Genomic DNA, 22678 nt, shown 5'->3' with positions numbered 1-22678 from the left:
GTCTGGAGAGAGGAAGGAAGAACCTCTCGGTCCACCACCAATGTACCAACGATGAACAGCCTCTTACAACTCTTGACACACATGTAGCGTCCATTTACCGAACAACCTGGCTAAACATGCATTTAATGGGGGATCTGAGCTAATCCTATATTTAGTAACACACTAAGGGTCATTTCCGCAACAATATATATATATATATATATATATATATATATATATATATATATATATATATATATATATATATATATATATATATACACATAAGCAAATATGAGACCTCAACACAAGTTGGGCATGTTTTCAAAGTGGAAACCAAAATTTAATTGACTTGTTCATTTTCAAGTGACATAAGAAAACTTGATGACCTTTCTGTGTCCTTTGCTGAAGGTCAAAGGTCATTATGATTAGATAGATTAAAAAGATGAATGTACAAGAAATGGTTTGAAGGGTTATTTGTATTTCTACTGTTAAAACTCATGAAGTTAAAATTGAAAGACGTACCCCGACCCCCATTCTTATTTCTTCAGTAAAGCCATTGACGCATATTAACATATGCATTTTGTCGAGCTGTAGCAACCTTGTGCCAACCAAATTTTCTGTACTGCCACCCAGGTGATACACTGTGGTGATAGGCCTATCATATAAAACAGTCAAACCTTTGCTGGGAAAGAAAGTAAATGGATCTGAAATTTTGGTCCCAAGCTCCCAGACCAATATTACCACTTGGTTCTGATCACACAGATCCTCTTTTTCCCAGCTGTAGAACCAATTTCCACAATCTCTTCAATCTCGTTCTTCCCTCCAGGTCTTCAAAACAGCTGTTCATCACCATCTCAAATCATCCCCTATCCAAAACCGTGATGTTTTCTGCACCCATTAAACCACCCTCCCCCAAATTTTGTTTCTGTATCCATTCTTGTCCACCCTGTGCATCTTCCCCTACCCCCCACTCCACTCTGCATCCTGATCTGTTCTGTGTTCCAGCTCTTCTATGGATGTTGGCTTTTGATTAAAACAAATAAAGAAATAATTTTTAAAATAAACTTGCTGTCTGCTCAATTAAATATTTTCATTTGAATGGCAAAACTTTACAATGGATAAAGAGTAATGGCCTTTAGTGTGAGCGAGTTACTGTGGATAATATGTGAATGCAAAAGAGAAACGATCAACTGTGCCACCATACCAAATCATTATTTAAGTCAATCAACATCTTAAACTTCAGAAAGCAAGTTAATGTGTCAATCAATCAAAGACATTCTTTCCCCCCAACAAAACACATTATGCATATTTAAATAACAAGACAATTGTTCAACAAATAAGATCAAACAGAGATTGCGCTGAGACTACTTTCGCTATGGTTCTATTGCATCAAGCACGAATCACATCTTCATATTTCACCCAAAACCACAAGACATACCATTGGCAAACTCAGAAATGAAATGTCATACAAAAAAAATGCATTCTCATTGCCAAGAGTCAATGGAGACATTCTTGAGCAACCTTCAAGGTCTGATACCACACTGCACAGGGAAAATCTTTATCGCTGTGCACCCAAGCAAAAATAATATAAAAGACAGAGTTTGAAAGGAGGAAATAAAATAAAATCATGAGCATGTCGGCAAGTAATTCTGATAAATCTCCGGAAACAACAATCAATATCATTTAAGATCAGTTGAAGGGCTCCGTTTTGATCAGAGAAGCAAGGCTTATTCCCTACCATAGATCATAATTGACTTGTAAATGTTTAAAACAAAAATGCACTCAAGATCAGACAATATAGAAGCAAAACCGTCAATGATCAAACATCAGTAAATTGGCGTGAAAGATCCCACGGTGTTTGACAAATTATCATCGGCATCTTGAACTTTCAAATTCCTGCCCAGATATGCATGGGACACTGCATAATTGGCACAACCACACCTCAGTGTTGATGCAACGAGTAGGCTGAATTTAGAATCAAATCCCAGGACGTATTCACGAACAACAAATTATATATATATATATATACATACATACATACATACATACATATTCTTTCCCCCCTGGTATCAACACCTCAATATATACGTGTGTGTGTGTGTGTGTGTGTGTGTGTGTGTGTGTGTGTGTGTGTGTGTGTGTGTGTGTGTGTGTGTGTGTGTGTGTGTGTGTGTGTGTGTGTATATATATATATATATATATATATATATATATATATATATATATATATATATATATATATATATATATATATATATATATATATATTGTTATATATTGTTATATATATTGTTATATATTGTTATATATATTGTTATATATATTGTTATATATTGTTATATATTGTTATATATATATTGTTGCGAATCCGCGCCCGCCGGCGTGCGATCGGCCACGTGACTCGAATCGCGGCACGTCGCCCACCGGACGGACAATTCAGTCGTGACCCTCCGGGAACCATCACCCGAAGCCAGTCCCGGGTGGGCCTTTCGACCTCACCACGATCGTGCCAATCGGCCACCCGCATAGGATAGGGTTGTTCGCCAAACTCGACCGACCTAAGTACCCACGCGGATGATAAACCGGGCGATCATACCTCGCCGCAGGCCGACTCCGGACACGAACCGCCTAAGCGGTCCGTTCCGTGCTATCGGGATAACCGAGCGGTGTTATCGTCGGCCTCGACGGTTCCGATTAATTATCGGGCATATTAAACCCACTACGAACCCTTTACGTGAAGCAGAATGGAGAGTCAAATGAAGGAAAGGACGCAGTAAAACTGGGAACAATTCAACATAATGCACATTTATTACCCAGCCCACGAAAAGCACACATATACAGTCAAACAGTCAGAATGCACATATATCAATTTAAAACAAAAACAATGCAGAGCTACGACCGAATACGCGAACACACGGCAACACTTATACAGTTTTACTTCACTGACGGCGCCGACACACATTTACTCAAAAGCAAAGGAAAGAAGCCACCCTCATAGGCAAGGGGGCAGACGGGCCTGTAGGCCAATATTTGCGCGGGACCTGCAGGAGCGGCCAGGTCCGCGAGACCGGGGGGGGTCCTTCCCGCGTCCTCGTGACAAGCCGCAAATGTGGCTTCCCGGCGGTGCCCTGACTTCGTGCTCCTTCGCGGGTTTCGTTGGCACCGCTTGGAGTGGGGTGGGAACGGGGCCCCCTTTTTACACTATCTCAGCGCGGGGGAAAGGGGGAAATTGTTGATGCCCTGGGGGAGGAGAATGGCTGGCTGGCTTGGGTCCCGCGACGAGCGATCCCACCGCGACCTCGTCGCCGACCGCCGTCTTCCCTGCCTCGGACCCGAGCTCCTTGGCCTCCTCCCACAATTCTCCTCAGCCGACTGCAGAAACCACCTCGACGCCTTCGCCTCCCGATTCCACTCCGCTCTCCAACCCAACTTGACTGCCAAAACTCTGCTACGATTCGCCCTGCGCTCGGCGCTTTATAGGCTGGCAGGAGAACCCATATGAAAATTTCCGGATCAGGATGAGCTCGGGGGCGGAGCCACGCTCGCCCATTGGACGGAGGAAAAGTGGGCGTGAACCTCACCTGATCCTAGAATTTGCATATTTCGATTTCACACGGACGTGCCTGGAGGCGGGGCCAAGCCGCTCCACGCTTGCTGATTGGACGGATCAGAAGTGGGCATGTGGCATTCCTGATCCGAATTTTCCCTCAGAAAGGCCGCGATTTGCACTCGTGGCTCGGTGCGTTTCGCTGAACGAGCCCAGGACAGCCCGACGCTCAGTGTTCACAGGTGGTGCCGGAATGGCCGTAGGAGGAGAGAGGTGAGGGTGGTGGAGGGTTTTTGGTGGTGGTTTGATGGTTATGGCGGTTGATTCAAAATAAAGATAGAACAGAAAAATGCCTAACTCAAAGCGTCGCAGCCCGAATGAATCACATAAATTCCCTCTAAACAACGGGTTTGGGGCTAACTACACATGTACTTCGAGTTATCTCACCTACGGGCCCTGAATGGTGGTTTGCGAATTTCCACAGCCGTACTTCGAGTTATCTCACCTACGGGCCCTGAATGGTGGTTTGCGAATTTCCACAGCCGTACTTCGAGTTATCTCACCTACGGGCCCTGAATGGTGGTTTGCGAATTTCCACAGCTGTAATATATATATATATATATATATATATATATATATATATATAAACACATATATACACACACAAATACAACCACAACCACCACACACACACACACACACACACACACACACACACACACACACACACACACACACACAACCCGTAGCTTTGCTGAAGGGCCAATAAAGTGGGGGGTGGGGGGAGAGAGAGGAGAAAGAGCGAGAGAGAGAGAGAGAGAGAGAGAGAGAGAGAGAGAGAGAGAGAGAGAGAGAGAGAGAGAGAGAGAGAGAGAGAGAGAGAGAGAGAGAGAGGAGCCACCAGGTGTATGGTGAGAGGAGTAAGAGGAGGCAGACAGGATGAAGAAGGGTGAGTTAGGGGGGAAGTGGGGAGAGTGACACTTTATCAAACATTGCTATTCACTGTGGGATGGAGGGGTGCATGTGTGTGTGTGTGAGAGAGAGAGAGAGAGAGAGAGAGAGAGAGAGAGAGAGAGAGAGAGAGAGAGAGAGAGAGAGAGAGAGAGAGAGAGAGAGAGAGAGAGAGAGAGAGAGAGAGAGAGAGGCAGGCAGACAGAGAGGCAGGCAGACAGACAGAGAGACAGACAGACAGACAGAGAGACAGACAGACAGACAGAGACAGAGAGACAGAGAGACAGAGAGACAGAGAGACAGAGAGACAGAGAGACAGAGAGAAAGAGAGACAGAGAGACAGAGAGACAGAGAGACAGAGAGACAGAGAGACAGAGAGACAGAGAGACAGAGAGACAGACAGACAGAGAGAGACAGACAGACAGAGAGAGACAGACAGACAGAGAGAGACAGACAGACAGAGAGAGACAGACAGACAGAGAGAGATAGAGAGATAGACAGACAGAGAGATAGAGAGACAGACAGAGACAGAGAGATAGAGAGACAGACACAGACAGAGACAGACACAGACAGACAGACACAGGTAGAGACTGTGAGAGCCACAGAGGTGTGGAAGGAGAGTGGTGCATTTTATGAGGAGAGGGGAGCGAGGAGGGGACAGAGTGAGAGAAAAGGGTGGGGGAGGAGGAGGGGGGGAAAAAAAAAACAGAGAGGTGAGGGGTGGAGATGGGGTTAGCAAAGAGAATTATGTGTGACGCTTAATGACCAAACACGAAAAAAAAAAAATGAAAACAGCTGGGCACGTGATGACACAACAGAGTTTGTGAAGTAATCCGCTGGCACATCTGCAAAAACTTTGATATCCCAGTTCCAGAAAATTTGTGGGAAAATTAACCAAAAGCAATCACTGAAAACATAGAAGTACAGCTCACGTACGAGCTTATGATCCCATCAGGCATGAACATCAAAAACAAAGCATTGCGACCAGATATACTTTGGTGCAAAAAAAACAAAGAGAAGAAGGCATTGCTTATTGACGTGTTAATACCAGTGATTTTGGACGAACGATGCAGAAATCAGGAAAATGACCAAATACGAAGACCTCAAGCATGAAGTGAAAAGATCTTGGAAGCTGAAGAATGCCAAAGTTGTACCAGTGATGACAAAGAACCTAACAGAGATATTAAAAACCATCCCTGGGAATATCACCACCAACAAACTACAGTTGGAATCCGTCCTGGGCTCAGTTACGATCCTAAAGAGAGCCCTCGGCACAAAACTAAGAAAACAGAAAGCCTATGTTGGGCCCTGCAGTGCCATGCGGTTGGCGTCTCAGGTGGTGGCTCATCCGCTGAAAATGTGTCATTTAATTTTTTGCAGGACATCGCTTTGTTTAACCTTTTGTGTGATCGAACATAATCCACCCCTCACTTCGACATCGATACATATATAAAAACAATAAGGTCCATCTGACCAGGTGTTTGCCGTGACCTCGCTGTGAAGGCATAAAGCATAGATTGACATTTTATGTTCTGTGCCTTGATATATTTTTCAATTGAATTTCGCTCATTTCCCACTTGAATTCCTCTTTTAAAAAAAGTCTGTCGAAAGGTAAATCTCTGTGTTTGTCATTTTCATGTATTTTATGTGTGACTGTATTACCACAACAGTTGTGTGTGTGTGTGTGTGTGTGTGTGTGTGTGTGTGTGTGTGTGTGTGTGTGTGTGTGTGTGTGTGTGTGTGTGTGTGTGTGTGTGTGTGTGTGTGTGTGTGTGTGTGTGTGTGTGTGTGTGTGTACATAATGTGGGTTTCAGAATGTGGAATGGATACGAGTCCTCCCAGGGTGGGTAAGCTCAAAGTATCCACCTTCATTTGGGGTAAGGGTTCACGATTCACAGATCAAGCTGTGAAGTTTTCTGTTCTCAAAGTTTTGTGCCGACAACTCTCTTCAGGATCGTTCCTGAACCCAGGACAGCTTCCAACTATAGTTCATTTGTAGCAATATTCCCAGGGATGGTTACTAAATCTCTGTGAGGTTCTTCGTCATCATTCCTGTGAGGTTCTTTGTCATCACTGGTACAACTTTGGCATTCTTTAGCTTCCAAAATCTTTTCACCTCAATCTTGAGGTCTTGGTATTTTTTTTTTGTTTGTTTGTTTTCACTGTCGAGGCTCGTACGAGAGCTAACACACAGAAACGCACAAGGGGAGCAGGAGACAAGAGGGGTGGGAGAAGGATAGAAAAAACAGTGAGGAACAGAGACATCAGATATGTGGAAGGGAGAAGGATGCGGCGGGGTACACAGGGTAAATAAGATGGACAATACAGGGACTTTCAGGTCTTTACAACCAGGGACCTTCATGAAGGAAAGCAGGGAATTTGAAGGAGGTGGGTTTGGGGTGGATTTTCTTGATTTTGGGGTGTTATTGGGTCATTTTCTTGATTTCTGCATCGTTTCATCCAAAATCACTCATATTAACACCTTAATCAGCAATGCCTTCTTCTCTATTTTGTCTTTTATGTAAGTGTGGTCACAATATCTGGTTACAATGGTTTGTTTTCGATGTTCACACCCGATGGGATCATTAGGTCGGACGTGAGCGGTACTTATGTTTTTACAGCGCGTGCGCTGTATACAATTGCACCGAGTTTGAAATGTCCCCGGCGTCGTCTACCACGTCTCCGGTGGGTCCGGTGTCCCCCCCACTTGCCTCAAGGCAGCCAATGACGGCCGTCCGGTAGATGCATTGCGTAACCTCGACGGAAATACCCGAGTATTTCAATGGAAATTTGTGAAACTAATGAGTTGTATATGTGAAAACCATTTAATTTATTGCTTGACGGAAAAAATGAAGAAACGCTCCCCTGATGTACGAACGAACGAAAGACGCCATTTCCGTCCACCATGGCATTTCGCGCCGAACGCAGAAAGCTAAGTTCTTCTTATGCCATCATTCTCTTTAATATTAGCCATAAACAAGTGTTTCGTCATGCATTAGTAGTTGAAATTTACTTACAACAAGAACGAAAAAATAATCTCCTCAGATTCAACAAGAAAGAAAAAAAAAAACTGAAAACATCACGTGCAGGACAAGACCAATCGAGCTGAAGGAAACAATACTGTAACTGCACTACTCCTGATTGGTCAAAGGACACTACGTGTGTTGCGTGGGCGGTGTTAAGCACGAGGATTCCAGGCTAAGTTCTTCTTATGCCATCATTCTCTTTAATATTAGCCATAAACAAGTGTTTCGTCATGCATTAGTAGTTGAAATTTACTTACAATCATTCTTTTGCGGCCTCTTGCCACGCTGTATCGAACGATTTCATTCCTTCTGTTACATATAAAGGTGCTTATCACATAACAACAAGATTGTTACATTTCAAATATTAAGTACGCTTTTTTATTGTTTTTCAACTGAAAAAGCATAAATTGCATATTTTAACATTGTGTACTCATTTGATTCACCACGCGCTCGCTGTATTGAAGGATTTAACTTGTTAGTGATTGCTTTTGGTTCATTTTCCCACAAATTTTCTGGCACTGGAATATCAAAGTTTTTGCAGATGTGCCATCAGATTACTTTACAAACTCTGTTGTGTCATTGTGTGTCCAGCTGTTCTGACACGTTTTTTGCTTTTTTCATGTTCCGTCATCAAGCGTCACATATCAATCATTCTTTTTGGGAACCCCACCTCCTCCCACCACCTGTCTATTTTTTTTCCTCCTCTTCCCCCCCCCCCCGCCCCCACTTCTCTCTCAATCTGTCCCCTCGTCGCTCCCCCCTCCTAATAAAATGCAGCACTCTCAGTGTGTGTGTGTGTGTGTGTGTGTGTGTGTGTGTGTGTGTGTGTGTGTGTGTGTGTGTGTGTGTGTGTGTGTGTGTGTGTGTGTGTGTGTGTGTGTACATGCATGCGTGCATGCGTGCGTATATAATGCCTGGTGTTGGCTTAATGGTTAGGGTGGTGGGCTTAGGATCCTAGGATCCTGACTTCAAATCCCTCTCGGCTGTTGAATTAATACCAGGTCGGGTTGACTCTGCCCGTCATCCTTCCGAGGTCGGCAAAATGAGTGCTAGCTTGCTGGTATCCTGGGTCGGAGTGGTATCCAAGATTGTGCCCAATAGCCAAGGAGTCTGCTTAGGCAGCACCAACGTTCTGCACAAAGTATGGTCCCAATGGATGGAGATATATATATATATATATATATATATATATATATATATATATATATATATATATATATATATATATATATATGTATATTGTTGTGGTTGAGGAAATTCGCAAACCACCATTCAGGTCCCGTAGGTGAGGTATCTCTGTAAGTACATGTGTAGTTAGCCCAAACCCGTTGTTTAGAGGGAATAAATGTCATTCATTCAGGCTGCGACCCTTTAAGATAGCCGTTTTCTGTTCTATCTTTATTTTGAACCAACCACGTCTCAACCGCCATCACACAACAACCACCAACCGCAACGCCGCTTCACAACAACAACAACAACAACGCCACCAGCCACGACCTTTACCGTCACAACTCGCTCTCGCAACCATCGCATCACCGCCATTCCAAGCGTCGTCATGGCCATCACCGCCACAATAAACCCTCCACCACCTTCACCTCTCCTTCTGCGGCCTTTCCCGCACCGCTTGTGGGCACCGATCCTGGACTCGTACAGGGCGCGCGCCGAGCAGCGGGTGCAAAAAGCGGCCTTTCCGAGAAGTCGGATCAAGAATGATACACGCCCACTTCTGATCCGTCTAATCATTAAGCACGGGCGATTTGGCCCCGCCTCCAGGCGCGTCGGAGTAGAATCGATATATGCAAATTCGCGGATCAGGAATGATTCACGCCCACTTTTCCTCCGTCCAATGGGCGAGCGTGGCTCCGCCCCCGAGCCGATCCTGATCCGGAAATTTGCATATGGTTTCTCCTGCTGCACTATAAAGCACCGAGCGCGGGGCGAATTCAGAGAGTAAGAGTTTCTGTTTCGGGCTCGAGTAGGAGTGAGTTTCTGTTTCGGGCTCGGGCAAGTTGGAGAGGTGGCGGCGGCGGCGAACTGCGGCAGCAGCAGTCAAGACGGGTCTGGAGGAGAGTCTGTCTGTCGGGGTTCAGAGTCTGTCGGGGAGCTGCAGAGAGGAGAAGCCGGGAACGCGGTCGAGGGCGCAGGGGAGTCGCTCGTCGCGGGACCCAAGCAAGCCAGCTATCCTCTTTCCCCAGAGCATCAACAACCCCCCCCCGTTTCCCCCCGCGCTGAGATAGTGCGAAAAGGGGGCCCCGTTCCCACCCCATTCCAAGCAGTGCCAACGAAACCCGCGGAGGAGCGCGGAGTCGGGGCACCGCCGCCATTTTGCGGCTCATCACAAGATGGGTAGGCTCGACGCGGTCTCGGCCCACAGGCCCGTCTGCCCCCTTGTCGTTGAGGGTGGCCCTTTTCTTTTGATTTTGAGTATATGTGTTGTCGGCGCCGTCTGTAAAGTAAAACTGTGTAAGTGTTGCCGTGTGCTCGCGTAGTCGGTAGTAGATCTGCATTGTGTTTCTTTTGTTGCAATTGCTTTTGGTGCATAATTGTTGTGTTTCTTTTACATTTGCTTTTGGTGCATAATTGTTGTAATTGTATATGTGTGCTTTCCGTTTGCCACAGAATAAATGTGAATTATGTTGAACTGTTTTTCCCGTTTCGCTTCTACTTTTCTTTAATTGAATCTCCATCTTGCTTCACGTAAAGGGTTGGTAGTGGGCTAAAATACGCCCGACAATTAATCGGAACCGTCGAGGTTGACGATAACACCGCTCGGTTATCCCGATAGTACGGAACGGGTCGCTTAAAGTGGCCCGTGTCCGAAGTCGACCTGCGGCGAGGTGCGATCGCCCGGTCTACCCTCCGTGTGGGTACTTAGGTAGGTCGAATTTGGCGAACAACCCTATCCCACGCGGGGGCCGATTGGCACGATCGTGGTGAGGCCGAAAGGCCCACCCGTGACTAGTTCCCGGCGCTAGTCCGAGAGGGTCACGACGGAATTGTCCGTCCGGTGGGCGACGTGCGGCGATTAGAGTTACGTGGCCGCTCGCACGCTGGCGGGCGCGAATTCGCAACTATATATATATATATATATATATATATATATATATATATATATATATATATATATATATACATATACATACATATACATACATATACATACATACATATTCAAGATATGCACGAAACAGTGAGAATATTCACAAGAAAATAATGATCCTATTTGGGAAAGAAAGTGGCAATGAGAAACAATCGGTATGGAAAGTACAAAAAAGCCTCCAAATGTCAGACAAGAATGCACAAGACATGCACCAAAGGTTAGAAAAAGGAATTCTATATTTGTTGCTATTATTACTGCAGGCGACAGCACCTTGTACGACGTCAACAAAGCAAGGCCGCAATCAATCAACACTATATATGGCAAGCGCTCTCATCAATCCACACGCAAGAAGAAAAAGGAATCCAATTTGAATGTCAGGATGTGCTATTTTGCTTCAAGGGTACAGCAAGAATCACCAACATGAAAGGTGTTTACACAAGGATCAATGGACAACATTATTACTGTATTGAAAAGGAAGATGCTTCATACACATTGACGAAAGTTCTTCATTGGGTAGAGGAAATGGTACGCAGCAATTCACAGATCCAACACATTCCAAAACAAATTGAATTAAACAACTAATGCCACATGTTGATAACCTCAACAAAATGACACTTGCCGGGTTTACACAAAGTCAATGACGCTTAGTATCCTGAGAGGGTCAATGTGACTTCTCCCCAAAAACAGAATGTTTAATCTTCCTGCAATCTTGTATACCACCATTAATCGGACCTAACCTAACCCTCTTACTTGCAGGTTACTGCGTTCCTTTCCCTCCCCTCCTTTCCTGTTTTTTTTTTTAAACTTTGGCCCAACTATCAGTATGTTGCCATTTTACCATCCGTCTCCTCATCCTTCTATACAAAACGGCCTGATGGAATCATCAGATACAGACAGGACAATCTTGTGAAAAATCAAGTCCACTGTCAAACAAGCAGAGAATTGAAATTAAAACAGTCCTTTTCTTGGGAAAACAAATCAATTTGAATTTTCCAGAAACACTCTAGAAAGCTTTGTGGCATGGTCATGATCACAGTGGGGTCCCTGCATCATCAAAGTCGCACCGAATCATAATGATGTCGAGGTCGATATTTCAGCAAACAAGCAACCCTTCATCTCATTAGGAATCTTTCACAACCCATCACCCATGATCGCAATACGCCATTCTCCCATGATGAACCGTTTTAAAATGTTAAACAGCAGCAGCATGTTTCAAACTCTTGAACTCAACCCCTTTTGTTGTTACAATTTGGAACCTCTTCACACCACTTCAATGAAAGTTTATCACTTAAAAAGGAAATTAAGAAAGTTGTCAACTTTAGCTCGGAATGAGCAATCATCAAGTTGCCAAGTCACCATTGTCATGAAAATATATGGTCCATAAACAGGGAACAGGCACAAGCATGTTATAGCAAAACAAGTTATAGCAAAACTCATTCAGTATCCAACTTCATGAAACTTCTCCTCGCCACCTGCCTGAAGCTTTCCCATTGGTGGAGCTAACCCTCATTGACATAATGCAGTGCTTACTTTGGGAATTCTGGTACAAGACAGTGGGATCAAATCAACCATCTTCATTTTCAGGTGATGTGTGTTGTACACAACACAAGCTGAGCAGGTGGCACCAATATGTGCTCTTTGAAAACATGCAGAAAGTAAAGTACTGCATACCAAAACTGCATTGCAACAACCGTGCGTTGCTCCCTCATTACATTTCTATTTGTTACCAACCAATCATAAGAGGCTGGGCAGAGGTTACGGGTGAGCTCGATTCAAAATAAAATCATCCGAGTCAAAATGGATGAGCATGGTGCAGTTCGCATTTTGCTGGAGGAATGAAATCCTGTACGATCAAAGAAAGACCGATTCACAGATCATCGGCCTGGTTGTCGGCAATCACGGAACACAGTAAACTCGCAACAATGATATCTTATTATTATTATTCTCCTCCTTCTTCCTTATCTTCCATTTATAAGGGATGAGGTGCAACAGTATCAAGCTTTGGCCCTGCCTTGCACACTACATACCTGGTGTTGGCTTAATGATTAGGGTGGTAGGCTTGGGATCCTAGGGTCCTGAGTTCAAATCCCGCTCAGCCATTGAATTAATACCAGGTGGGGTTAACTCGGCCTGTCATCCTTCCGAGGTCGGCAAAATGAGTGCCAGCATGCTGGTATACTGTGTCGGAGTGGCGACCCGTCCAGGATTGTAACCACTAGCCAAGGTGACTGCTTAAGCAGCACCAACGGTCTGCAGAGTATGGTCCCAATCTCCTCCTCCTCCTTGGCGGGAAGATTGAGCCATTCGAGTATCCTGCGTGGGTGGCGACCCATCCAGGATTGCGCCCAATAGTCCAGGAGACTACTTCGGCAGCACCAACACTCTCCACAGAGTATGGTCCCAATAGATAGATGGATGCACACTATCTGCTCTCTCTGCCATTCGCCCTCTTCCTCCATCCACACCAAGTGACCAGCCCACTTCAGCCGGCTTTTTACCAATCTCCCCATCAAGCTCATCTGCACACTAATCTCCAACCTCAGTTCATCCATCCTCTTATCCGCCCTCTTCACTCCCACAATTCTCCTGACCCAGTTGTTCTCGCAGACCTGCAACCTCTGTTGTTATCTCTGTGCCACTGTTTCGAGACCATAAAAGTAAGCTGGCATCACACAAGACATAAAAACGTTCCCCTTCAATAATCTTGATATTTTTCTGTCTGCTATTATTCCACCCTCCCCCCCCCCCACCAACCACCATCCTCCATGCATGAATCCATACCCACCAAAATCCTATTCAGCACCACTGCCAAAAATAGTGAATCACCAGATTTGGTAATTTATGAACTATATTCAGATCACATGCATACATACATGACAAATGCCCTATTCAGCAGTAAAAGCAGCTTCATAAACTTGGCATTAATTTCAGGAGTTTTTTATTTGCTCATTGGGGTAATGCAAACACATTGTGACATGATAAACACACCCTGTCGTTTCAAGCATTTTTTGGTGGGTATAACAGGAGCCAACTTGATTCAGTTCCTCACCCCTGTTTCTCAGACATGCAAGGTTAACATATCTGAGCAGGAAGCAATAATGCATCACAAGTACCTCTTCTGATGAGAGCATAAATTTTGTACTGATTGAGAAGTCTGTGAGATCATAAGATCTGCAAGGCAACACCGAACGTGACATTTGATTCGCAAAAGAGCGATCGTCCGTATTCCCTTCAGACTCACGCACAATCATAGTGGGTCGTGGGTGACCGAATTGATCGTCCAAAGCAGAGTAAATGCTGCTGCACCAGTTATGCTGACTGCATGGCAGTGAGATGAACTAATCACATCCAAAGAAAGAGCAGAGTGGCTGTAAAGGAAAAGCAAGTGCAGCCAATCACCAGCAGCGGCCCAAGCTCCGAACAAAGCAAATCCTTGCTCTTTTTGCCAAGAGTAAGCAGTTTTGTGCAATGTTTGTTCCGCTGTAAAGCATTTACATACTCATACCGAGAACATGTTTCACGAACTGCCGAATTATTATTGCTACATTCGCCAACAAACAGCAAGCTGTCTGTAAATCCTTCATCACAGGATCCTATCTTTAGCACACAATCGGGGGAGTGTAGAGCCAAAGGCTGCACACAAAGCAACTTCATTCTCACCATATGTCATCACATTAACAAAAGAGTTTGGCATTTACACCCAACTCTTCAACTAGAGGCTGTCAGAGAGGTTTTGTGCCTTTGACGTTCCACGCCTGGCATTTTGGGGGGGGATTCACATTACACCAATCGTTTTGCCCATTCTATGTAAACACGGAATTGGTGAAGGATGCGCTTGTTGTTGTTTCGTAGTACCCATGTGGCTGCTGGTTGCATCATTTCTGGAAGCAAGCTGACGCAGTGCCCCTGTTACTGGCAGAAAAAGCCTGGTGTTGGCTCAGTGGTTAGGGTGGCGGCTTGGGATCCTAGGGTCCTGAGTTCAAGCCCCGTTGGGCCGCTGAATTAATACACCGGGAGGTTGACTCAGCCTGTCATCCTTCCGAGGTCGGCAAAATGAGTACCAGTGTAATGGTAAGGGGGACACTGCATCAGCGGCATAGCCACGTCCCGACCAGTGATGCAAGCAGCAGCCACAGGCTGCACTCGACATAGAAAGAGAGACTGGCAGAAGGCTGGCACTCATTTTTTTCAACCTTGGAAGGACGACAGGCTGAGTCAACCCACCCGGTGTTATTTAACGGCACGACAGGGGCCCAAACTCAAGACCCTAAGATCTTAAGCCAGCCACGTTAACTGTAAAGCAAACACCAAGCTTAAGCATGTGCTGAGAGGACCCTTCAGCATGCAGAGTAATCAAAGATCAAAGCAATTCTGTTGACGGAGAGAAATATTGCCAGTTGTTGAATTCACGACGCCTGCTTATTTAATGGCACTGATATTTCCCACCTTCTCGTGGGGTCAATCGGGGAAAGAGTTAGTGGTGGTCGTATGGCAGCTTAGCTGCCGGGTCGCTATCATTTCTTGAAGAGTGACTGTGTCGCTGATGCAGTGCCCCTCTATCAGTACACACACTGGAAGTGGTACTGGTTTCGCTGACCTCGGAAGGATGACAGGCTGAGTCAACCACCTGGTGTATTAATTCAGCGGCCAACGGGGCTTGAATTCAGGACCCTCGGATCCCAAGTCGCCACCCAAACCACTGAGCCACCACCAGGCTGGGGAAAGAGTTGAACCCAAGTCTTTCACAAAAACGGCTGTTCATGCCACACCAGACGTTCGACTGAAGGTGACAAGAATTTGGAATTTATTTAAGGTCCCGGAGATCTCTCTCTCTCTATCGAGTGCAGCCTGTGGCTGCTGGTTGCATCATTGGTTGGTGCACGGCTATGCCGCTGATGCAGTGTCCCCCTTACCAGTACACTGGTACTCATTTTGCCGACCTCGGAAGGATGACAGGCTGAGTCAACCTCCTGGTGTATATTAATTCAGCGGCCAACAAGGCTTGAACTCAGGATCCGAGGATCCCAAGCCGCCACCACCAGGCTTACGGTGCCGGAGATAACTCCCCTCGTCTTGGCGAGACACCGTGCGATCTTCAACGTCCACCAACGAAGAGTGACAGCCGCCCCAGTTTAACGTCCAGCCATCGATTGACGCCTGTGAAAGCAGCAAATCCGACAAGTTACCTCGTCGTCGGGTCAGGAATCGAACTCCGACTAGTGAGCTCTCCGTCAATCTGTGGGAATATTTGCCGGACCTGACTGCAGTCACAAGAACGAGCTCTCACAACCAGAGGCATGTACCATCCACATTGCACGTTTAAAAATAAAATGTACCATCAAGTGAACGTCACACCAGGGTAGCCGGTAGCCCACCACAAAGCAAACCGTAATGTACAACACGTTCGTGGAAACAAAACTACCAAAACTACCATCAGCGAAGGGAGGTGAAACTGAGAACGGTGAGAAAGCGATTCAAAACAAAGTGGGCCTCGAACTCGTTGTTGAAGGACCCGACGACGCACACAAGGTGTGCCCGAGCCCACACACGGGCACGTGCGCAGGTAACCAGCGGCCGCAGCAGCTCTCACCTTCGATGCTGATGACGTGCTCGCGGATCTGAGTCTGCAGAGCCAAGTCCTCGATCTGCTCGAGAAGATCGTAGATGGAGTAGATGTTCGGATGGACGCTCTCGAAACGTTGGATCTCGGCACGGATCGCCGCCGAGTTGGAAAGCTGCTGCTGTTGCTGCTGCTGTTGGATGAACTGTGGCGCCTGGTGATGTAGGTGGTGGTGGTGATGGTGGTGGTGGTGGTTATTCATGACGACGGAACGGCGGTGCCAACAGAGGCCTAGCAACAGTTTTTAATTTTTACCTTTCCACTTCGACTGAATCAACAATGTCTCGCCTCGGCCATCTCTTCCTATTGTGTCTCGTCGAAGCCAGTCGGCCTTAGTTTAGCCGAGACCTCCTCGTCTCTCTCTCTGTTCGCCGCTCCCCCCTCCCCCCCTCACGTCTCAAAGCCGCCACACGTTGCATCAAGGCAAAGGTACCGTTTTCCCCATCGCCACCTTCAACGATCCCAACGATCCCAAACTGACGAGACGGAATGAGCGACAACGGACAGAGGAAAGCAAAGAAAATTGTGTTGTTGTTGTTGTTTGTTTTGACAACACATCTACAAAGAAGCCTTTTTATGTAAAGAATAAGAAAAGAAAAAAATTGATTGGATTTTTTTTTCACTCAACCAACTCCGCCTCAGATGCTGCCGTCCGCGAGCCACCGGCGGCGTCTCATGCATTCGGTGATGCTGGAGACGCAAAATTGCGTATGACGTCACATCCGCTCTTCGGCGTTACCGAATTATTAATCTTGGCTTTTAGGGGTCGAGAGCTTTTCTGTAAATTCTGCGCATCTTCACGTTTGTTTCACCAAAAAAAAATCTTATTTTATTTATTAAAGCAAAGAGGCCAAAATTTGTGAGAGTCACAACCGAGCAAGCATTTGTGTGAATACATCCCCAGCAGTGGGTTTTTTTTTAATAAATAATATGCATTTTATGACGTTCCGAACTTGGAAAGTTGTTTCGTTATGTATTTATAATAAAAAAATACATGCAAACTGTTATGCTATTCAATTAGGAACCTGAAACAAGGTAATTGATATCCGTGATCATGAGATTTAAAGGCCTGTATGGACTGAATGATCAAGTTTTCATTGTGAAAACAAACTTCAAACGAGAAAGGCACTCGGTGGAACGCATACCTCCACCACGCGATGCCTGAACCACGAGAACATTTCGGGCCCGATACATTTTTGAAATATCATGCTCCAAGTACGAAATCGTTTTTGGCCCTATCTCTCTCAATGGTGAAGAATCACTTTTTAAAAATTAAATAATTCTCGGATCCCGATCCAGATTCGGATCTTCACCAAAATCGAATCGGTTCGTCCTTGCGACACACCCAACCTGTCCACCAAGTTTCATCCGAATCCGTCCACAACTTTTTGAGATGTCCTGCACACAAACAAACAGACAAGCCGGTAGGCAACATGGGTGGTGGTGACATAATTGCATACTAGTCATACAGTTTTTGACGGATCGGGCTGAAAATTTTTGACAAAGAGCTTGATTATAGTACGCATAAAAGCCTGGAAGCCGATTTTTGATTTTCGAAACAATTAATTTTTTAGGATTTTTCAAAAATTTCAAAATCCAGTTGCTAGGCAACGGTGGTGTCCATAGCAACGGTGCTCAAAAGCATACAACTCGATCCTGGTATGAACCTACCTGTGAAGTTTCATCAAAATCGGTTGACTCCTCTGGCCTCCAGAGCTGTTCATTACATACAGACATACAGACAAACATACATATAGACAGACGGAAAAAGTGAAAATAAGGGTACTCTAGCGACCACCCAACATACATACAGACAGATGGAAAACCTGAGAATAAAGGGAGTCTCGCGACCACCCAACAAACAAACAAACAAACAAACAAACAAACAGACAAACAAGCCAGGAGGCGACGAGGGATTCGCTCGGATCGAAGCACTGGAAACGATGCTTTTAATTCTGACCGATCCACCGACGAAGATTCATTGCCAAGACGTATTGGTTCACATACAATTGTTCCTCTGCCTGGCAAGATTTTTCCTATTGAGTATTTTGCCAACTGGCACTCCTCATAAAAAAAATGACGGTAAATAGACACCCTATTTTTGAAGGACTACCATTTGAAAAATAATCGGTTTGCTGGTTTATGCTGTGGAGCCTCACGTTGCAGACACACACACACACACACACACACACACACACACACACACACACCCCGATAAACTTCTCTCAATGCTCTTGTTTGACCACACCTCCTGAGTCACACAATATTTTTCATAAGCCACGCCCACTTTCTTACACCACTCCCACTTTAAATAATAAATAATTGGAGGTGGTGTGTGGGTCGTGGAATCGTTTTCGGTAGATAAATAAATAATTGGAGGTGGTGTGTGGGTCGTGGAATCGTTTTCGGTAAATAAATAAATAAATAATTGGAGGTGGTGTGTGGGTGGAGAATCGTTTACGGTAAATAAATAATTGGAGGTGGTGTGTCGGGAGGAGAATCCGAAATGGTAAATAAATAAATAAAGGTGGTGTGTGGGTCGTGGAATCGTTTTCGGTAGATAAATAAATAATTGGAGGTGGTTGTGGGTTGGGGAATCGTTTTCGGTAAATAAATAAATAATTGGAGGTGGTGTGTGGGTGGGAATCGTTTTCGGTAAATAAATAAATAATTGAAGGTGGTGTGTGGATCGTTAATCCTGGTGTCGGCGCAGTGGTTAGGGCAGCGGCTTGGGATCCAAAAGGTCCTGAGTTCAAGCCCCATTGGGCCACTGAATTAATACACCAGGGGGTTGACTCAGCCTGTCATCCTTCCGAGGTCGGCGAAGTGAGTACCAGTGTACTGGGCCGGTGTATACCCCGGTTAAAATAGGTGTACCATATCCCTGTGCCGTAAGAGGCGACCAGCGTTGCGTCAGGAAGGGCATCCGGCGCAAAGCATGTGCCAAATCACTATGCGGATCATACGGATGATCCGCTGTGGCGACCCCGAACGGGAGCAGCCGAAAGAAGAAGAGGTGTGTGGGTCGTGGAATCGTTTTAGGTAAATAAATAAACATATTATTAGAAATCCACAAAGACAGAAATGCCGGTGATTCCATTTCTTTTGGATCCTTTTCACTTTGGTCAATAACGTTTGGATCGAGGAGATCGAAGGTGGAACGACGGTGTAGTTCCTTACAAACACTGTATACACACCTTAAATGACGGTAAATCGACACCCGATTTTTGAAGGACTACCATTTGAAAAATAAAACCTCAATCAAAAATCGGCTCGAGTAAAATTTTCTAAATATCTCCAAGTGTTTAATTCCGAAGTCTCGTTTCTCCACATTCAAAACTGAAGGACAAGTATTGAAAATACTGCACGCGGTTTTTCGGCCGCTGCACAGCAACGGGTGGTTGCTCGGCAACGAAATTCAAACGCGCACACTCCCAGTATATATTCCACCTCTTGGCAAAGTTTCATCGAAATCGGTTCGCTGGTTCGTGCTGTGGAGCCTCGCGTTGCAAACACACACACACACACACACACACACACACACACACACACACACACACACACACACACACACACACAGCCGGAAAACCTGACAATAAGGGATATCTCATATATAGCGAATCCAACAGAGAGGGGAGAAAACATAACCTCTTCACCTTCGGTGGTGGAGGCAATGAAGCACATTTGCTGTGAATGTGAATCGATAAAACACAGAGAATACTCGGGAGTGTTTTTGTGCACTTGATCATGTTATAAAACAGTCTGTGTCAGCGACAGTGTCATTATTGTTATCACCTGGGAAACGTGGATGTCATCACAATGGACAGATTTATAATTACGTGTTTGACAGTTGCTGGGCGAGTTCGTATCTGTCTGTTTTTGTCAACTTGCCTGTTCACACATCTGAAAATTGTATAAATGTCATTTTTGGGACATTATTATGTGATACAGTATGTAAACGAGAAGGGCACTCAGTAGAGCGCATACCTCCACCCCATAATGCCTGATCTACGAGAACATATCGGGCTCAAGACATTTTTAATAAATATCATCCTATACATCGTTTTTGAGATGTATATGTATGTATATATATATATATATATATATATATATATATATATATATATATATATATATACATATATATATATACATATATATATATCTCATGCCTGGTGTTGTCTGGTGACAAGCTTTGTATCCTTGGGTCCTGAGTTCAAATCCCATTCACCTGTTGAATTAATACCAGGTGGGGTTAACTCGGCCTGTCATCCTTCCGAGGTCGGCAAAATGAGTGCCAGATTGCTGGTATCCTGTGTCAGAGTGGCGACCCGTCCAGGATTGTGCCCAATCGCCAAGCAGACTGCTTAGGCAGCACCAACACTCTGCACAGAGTATGGTCCCAATCTCCTCCTCTCTCAATAGTCAAGAATCCCTTTAAAAATTCTTGTATACGGATCCGGATTCGAATCTTCACCAAAATCGAATCAATTCGTCGTGGTCACACACTCAACCTGTCCACCAAGTTTCGTCAGAATTCGTCCACAACTTTTTGAGATATCCTGTACACAGTCAAACAAACATCAAGAAAGGGGTGAAAACATCACCTGTTTCACCTTTGGTGGCGTTGGTAAAAAATCAAATGGTATATGAAATGAATAGTCCCAAGTGGAACAGACGCTCGTCATCCGATGGAAGGTGGTCGTAGTTGGGGTGAATTAGGGGATAAAGTTGCTGTTCAGTTTGATTCGATGGAAAATTAGGGGCTCGTGGGGAGTGAAAGGCATGTCAACACGATTGATTGTATTCGCACTGTGAAAACGATGTTGCAATGAGCAGGTCTTGAATTGATGAAAACTATTCCATTACTTTTTGTCCATTGAAATGGCTCTTAAACCCTTTTAGACCTAAAAGGTCTTCAGGGATCTGGGGTCTAAAGGTGCAAAGGGTACATTCAAATCGTAGTTGGGGTCAAAAAGCCTAATTAAGGGTCTTTAAGGGGTCTAAAACGTTGAAAGGGTCTGAAAAGGACTAAAATGGCAGAAGGTCTAAAAGGAACTATATAATATAACCAGAGTTGGTGTCAAAGCCACCCAATGCTCGCCTGTTTATACATTTATCGTTTTTAAAAGACTAGTCTAATAATATTTGTTATAAAGCATTGCAGTGAAGTCTGATCCAAATAATTTTAAAGCAATATATGTATTTGTATATTGTAATCAGTAACAAGAGCACAAGTGAGCACAATATACGCCCGAACAAGAAGGTATATACAGAATTGTGCTACTACGTGGAAAACAGCATCCTGGTTGCCATGGCAACCACTTTAGATGACTAACGTATGTTGCTACATACCGTCTCCACAGTCTCTACCTATGTACCAAATATGAAACATGAAAGTTGAAAACTTTGGGAGTTAGAGTGCGGACAGGCACGGATAGAAAACAGCATCCTGGTTACCATGGCCACCACTTTAGATGACGAACGTATGTCGCGACACACCGTCTCCATAGTCTGTACCTATGTACCAAATATGAAACGTGAAAGTTGAAAACTTTGGGAGTTAGAGTGCGGACAGGAACGGATGGAAAACAGAATCCTGGTTGCCATGGCAACCACTTTAGATGACGAACGTATATCACGACACACCGTCTCCACAGTCTGTACCTACGTACCTAATATGAAACGTGAAAGTTGAAAACTTTGGGAGTTAGGGTGCGGACAGTAACGGATGAAAAACAGCATCCTGGTTGCCATGGCAACCACTTTAGATGACGAACATATGTTGCGACACACCGTCGCCACAGTCTGTACTTATGTACCAAATATGAAACGTGAAAGTTTAAAACTTTGGGAGTTAGATTGCGGACAGGAACGGATGGACAGACAGACAGACAGACAGACGGACGACACATAATACGCACCGATACATATATATATATATATATATATATATAATATAAATAATATATATAATATATAATATATATAATATGATATATAATATAATATATTATAATGTATATAATATATATAATATAATGTATATAATATATTGTTGCGGATTCGCACCCGCCGGCGTGCGAACGGCCACGTAACTCGAATCGCGGCACGTCGCCCACCGGACAGACAATCCAGTCGTGACCCTCTCGGACTAATGCCGGGAACTAGTCACGGGTGGACCTTTCGGCCTCACCACGATCGTGCCAATCGGCCCCCCGCGTGGGATAGGGTTGCTCGCCAAATTCGACCTACCTAAGTACCCACACGGAGGGTAGACCGGGCGATCGCACCTCGCCGCAGGTCGACTTCGGACACGGGCCACTTTAAGCGACCCGTTCCGTACTATCGGGATAACCGAGCGGTGTTATCGTCGGCCCCGACGGTTCGATTAATTATCGGGCGTTTTAGCCCACGACCCACCCTTTACGTGAAGTAAGATGGAGATTCAA

General features: G+C 45.0%; 1 protein-coding gene across 6 annotated transcripts in view; it reads right to left on the bottom strand.

Moving 5' to 3' along the window:
- LOC147029991 (arf-GAP with GTPase, ANK repeat and PH domain-containing protein 1-like) overlaps positions 1-16933 on the bottom strand; it is a 459947-nt gene extending 443014 nt beyond the window's left edge. For 5 of the 6 annotated variants that reach the window (XM_085873584.1, XM_085873587.1, XM_085873586.1 and 2 more), the window contains exon 1: positions 16197-16932. In XM_085873584.1, the coding sequence (XP_085729710.1) occupies positions 16197-16428 (232 nt within the window). In that variant the 5' untranslated portion in view covers positions 16429-16932. Of the gene's footprint in view, positions 1-16196 lie in introns of all 6 variants that reach the window. The other variant, XM_085873585.1, reaches the window with a different exon arrangement.
- Between the last annotated feature and the right edge of the window lie 5745 nt (positions 16934-22678).

Source organism: Eptatretus burgeri, chromosome 3 (assembly GCF_056783735.1).
Source record: "Eptatretus burgeri isolate ZD-2024b chromosome 3, Ebu_testis_v1, whole genome shotgun sequence".
NCBI classification, from domain to species: domain Eukaryota; kingdom Metazoa; phylum Chordata; class Myxini; order Myxiniformes; family Myxinidae; genus Eptatretus; species Eptatretus burgeri.
The sequence above is the reverse complement of the archived record's forward strand: the minus strand, read 5'-3'. Positions and strand labels throughout refer to the sequence as shown.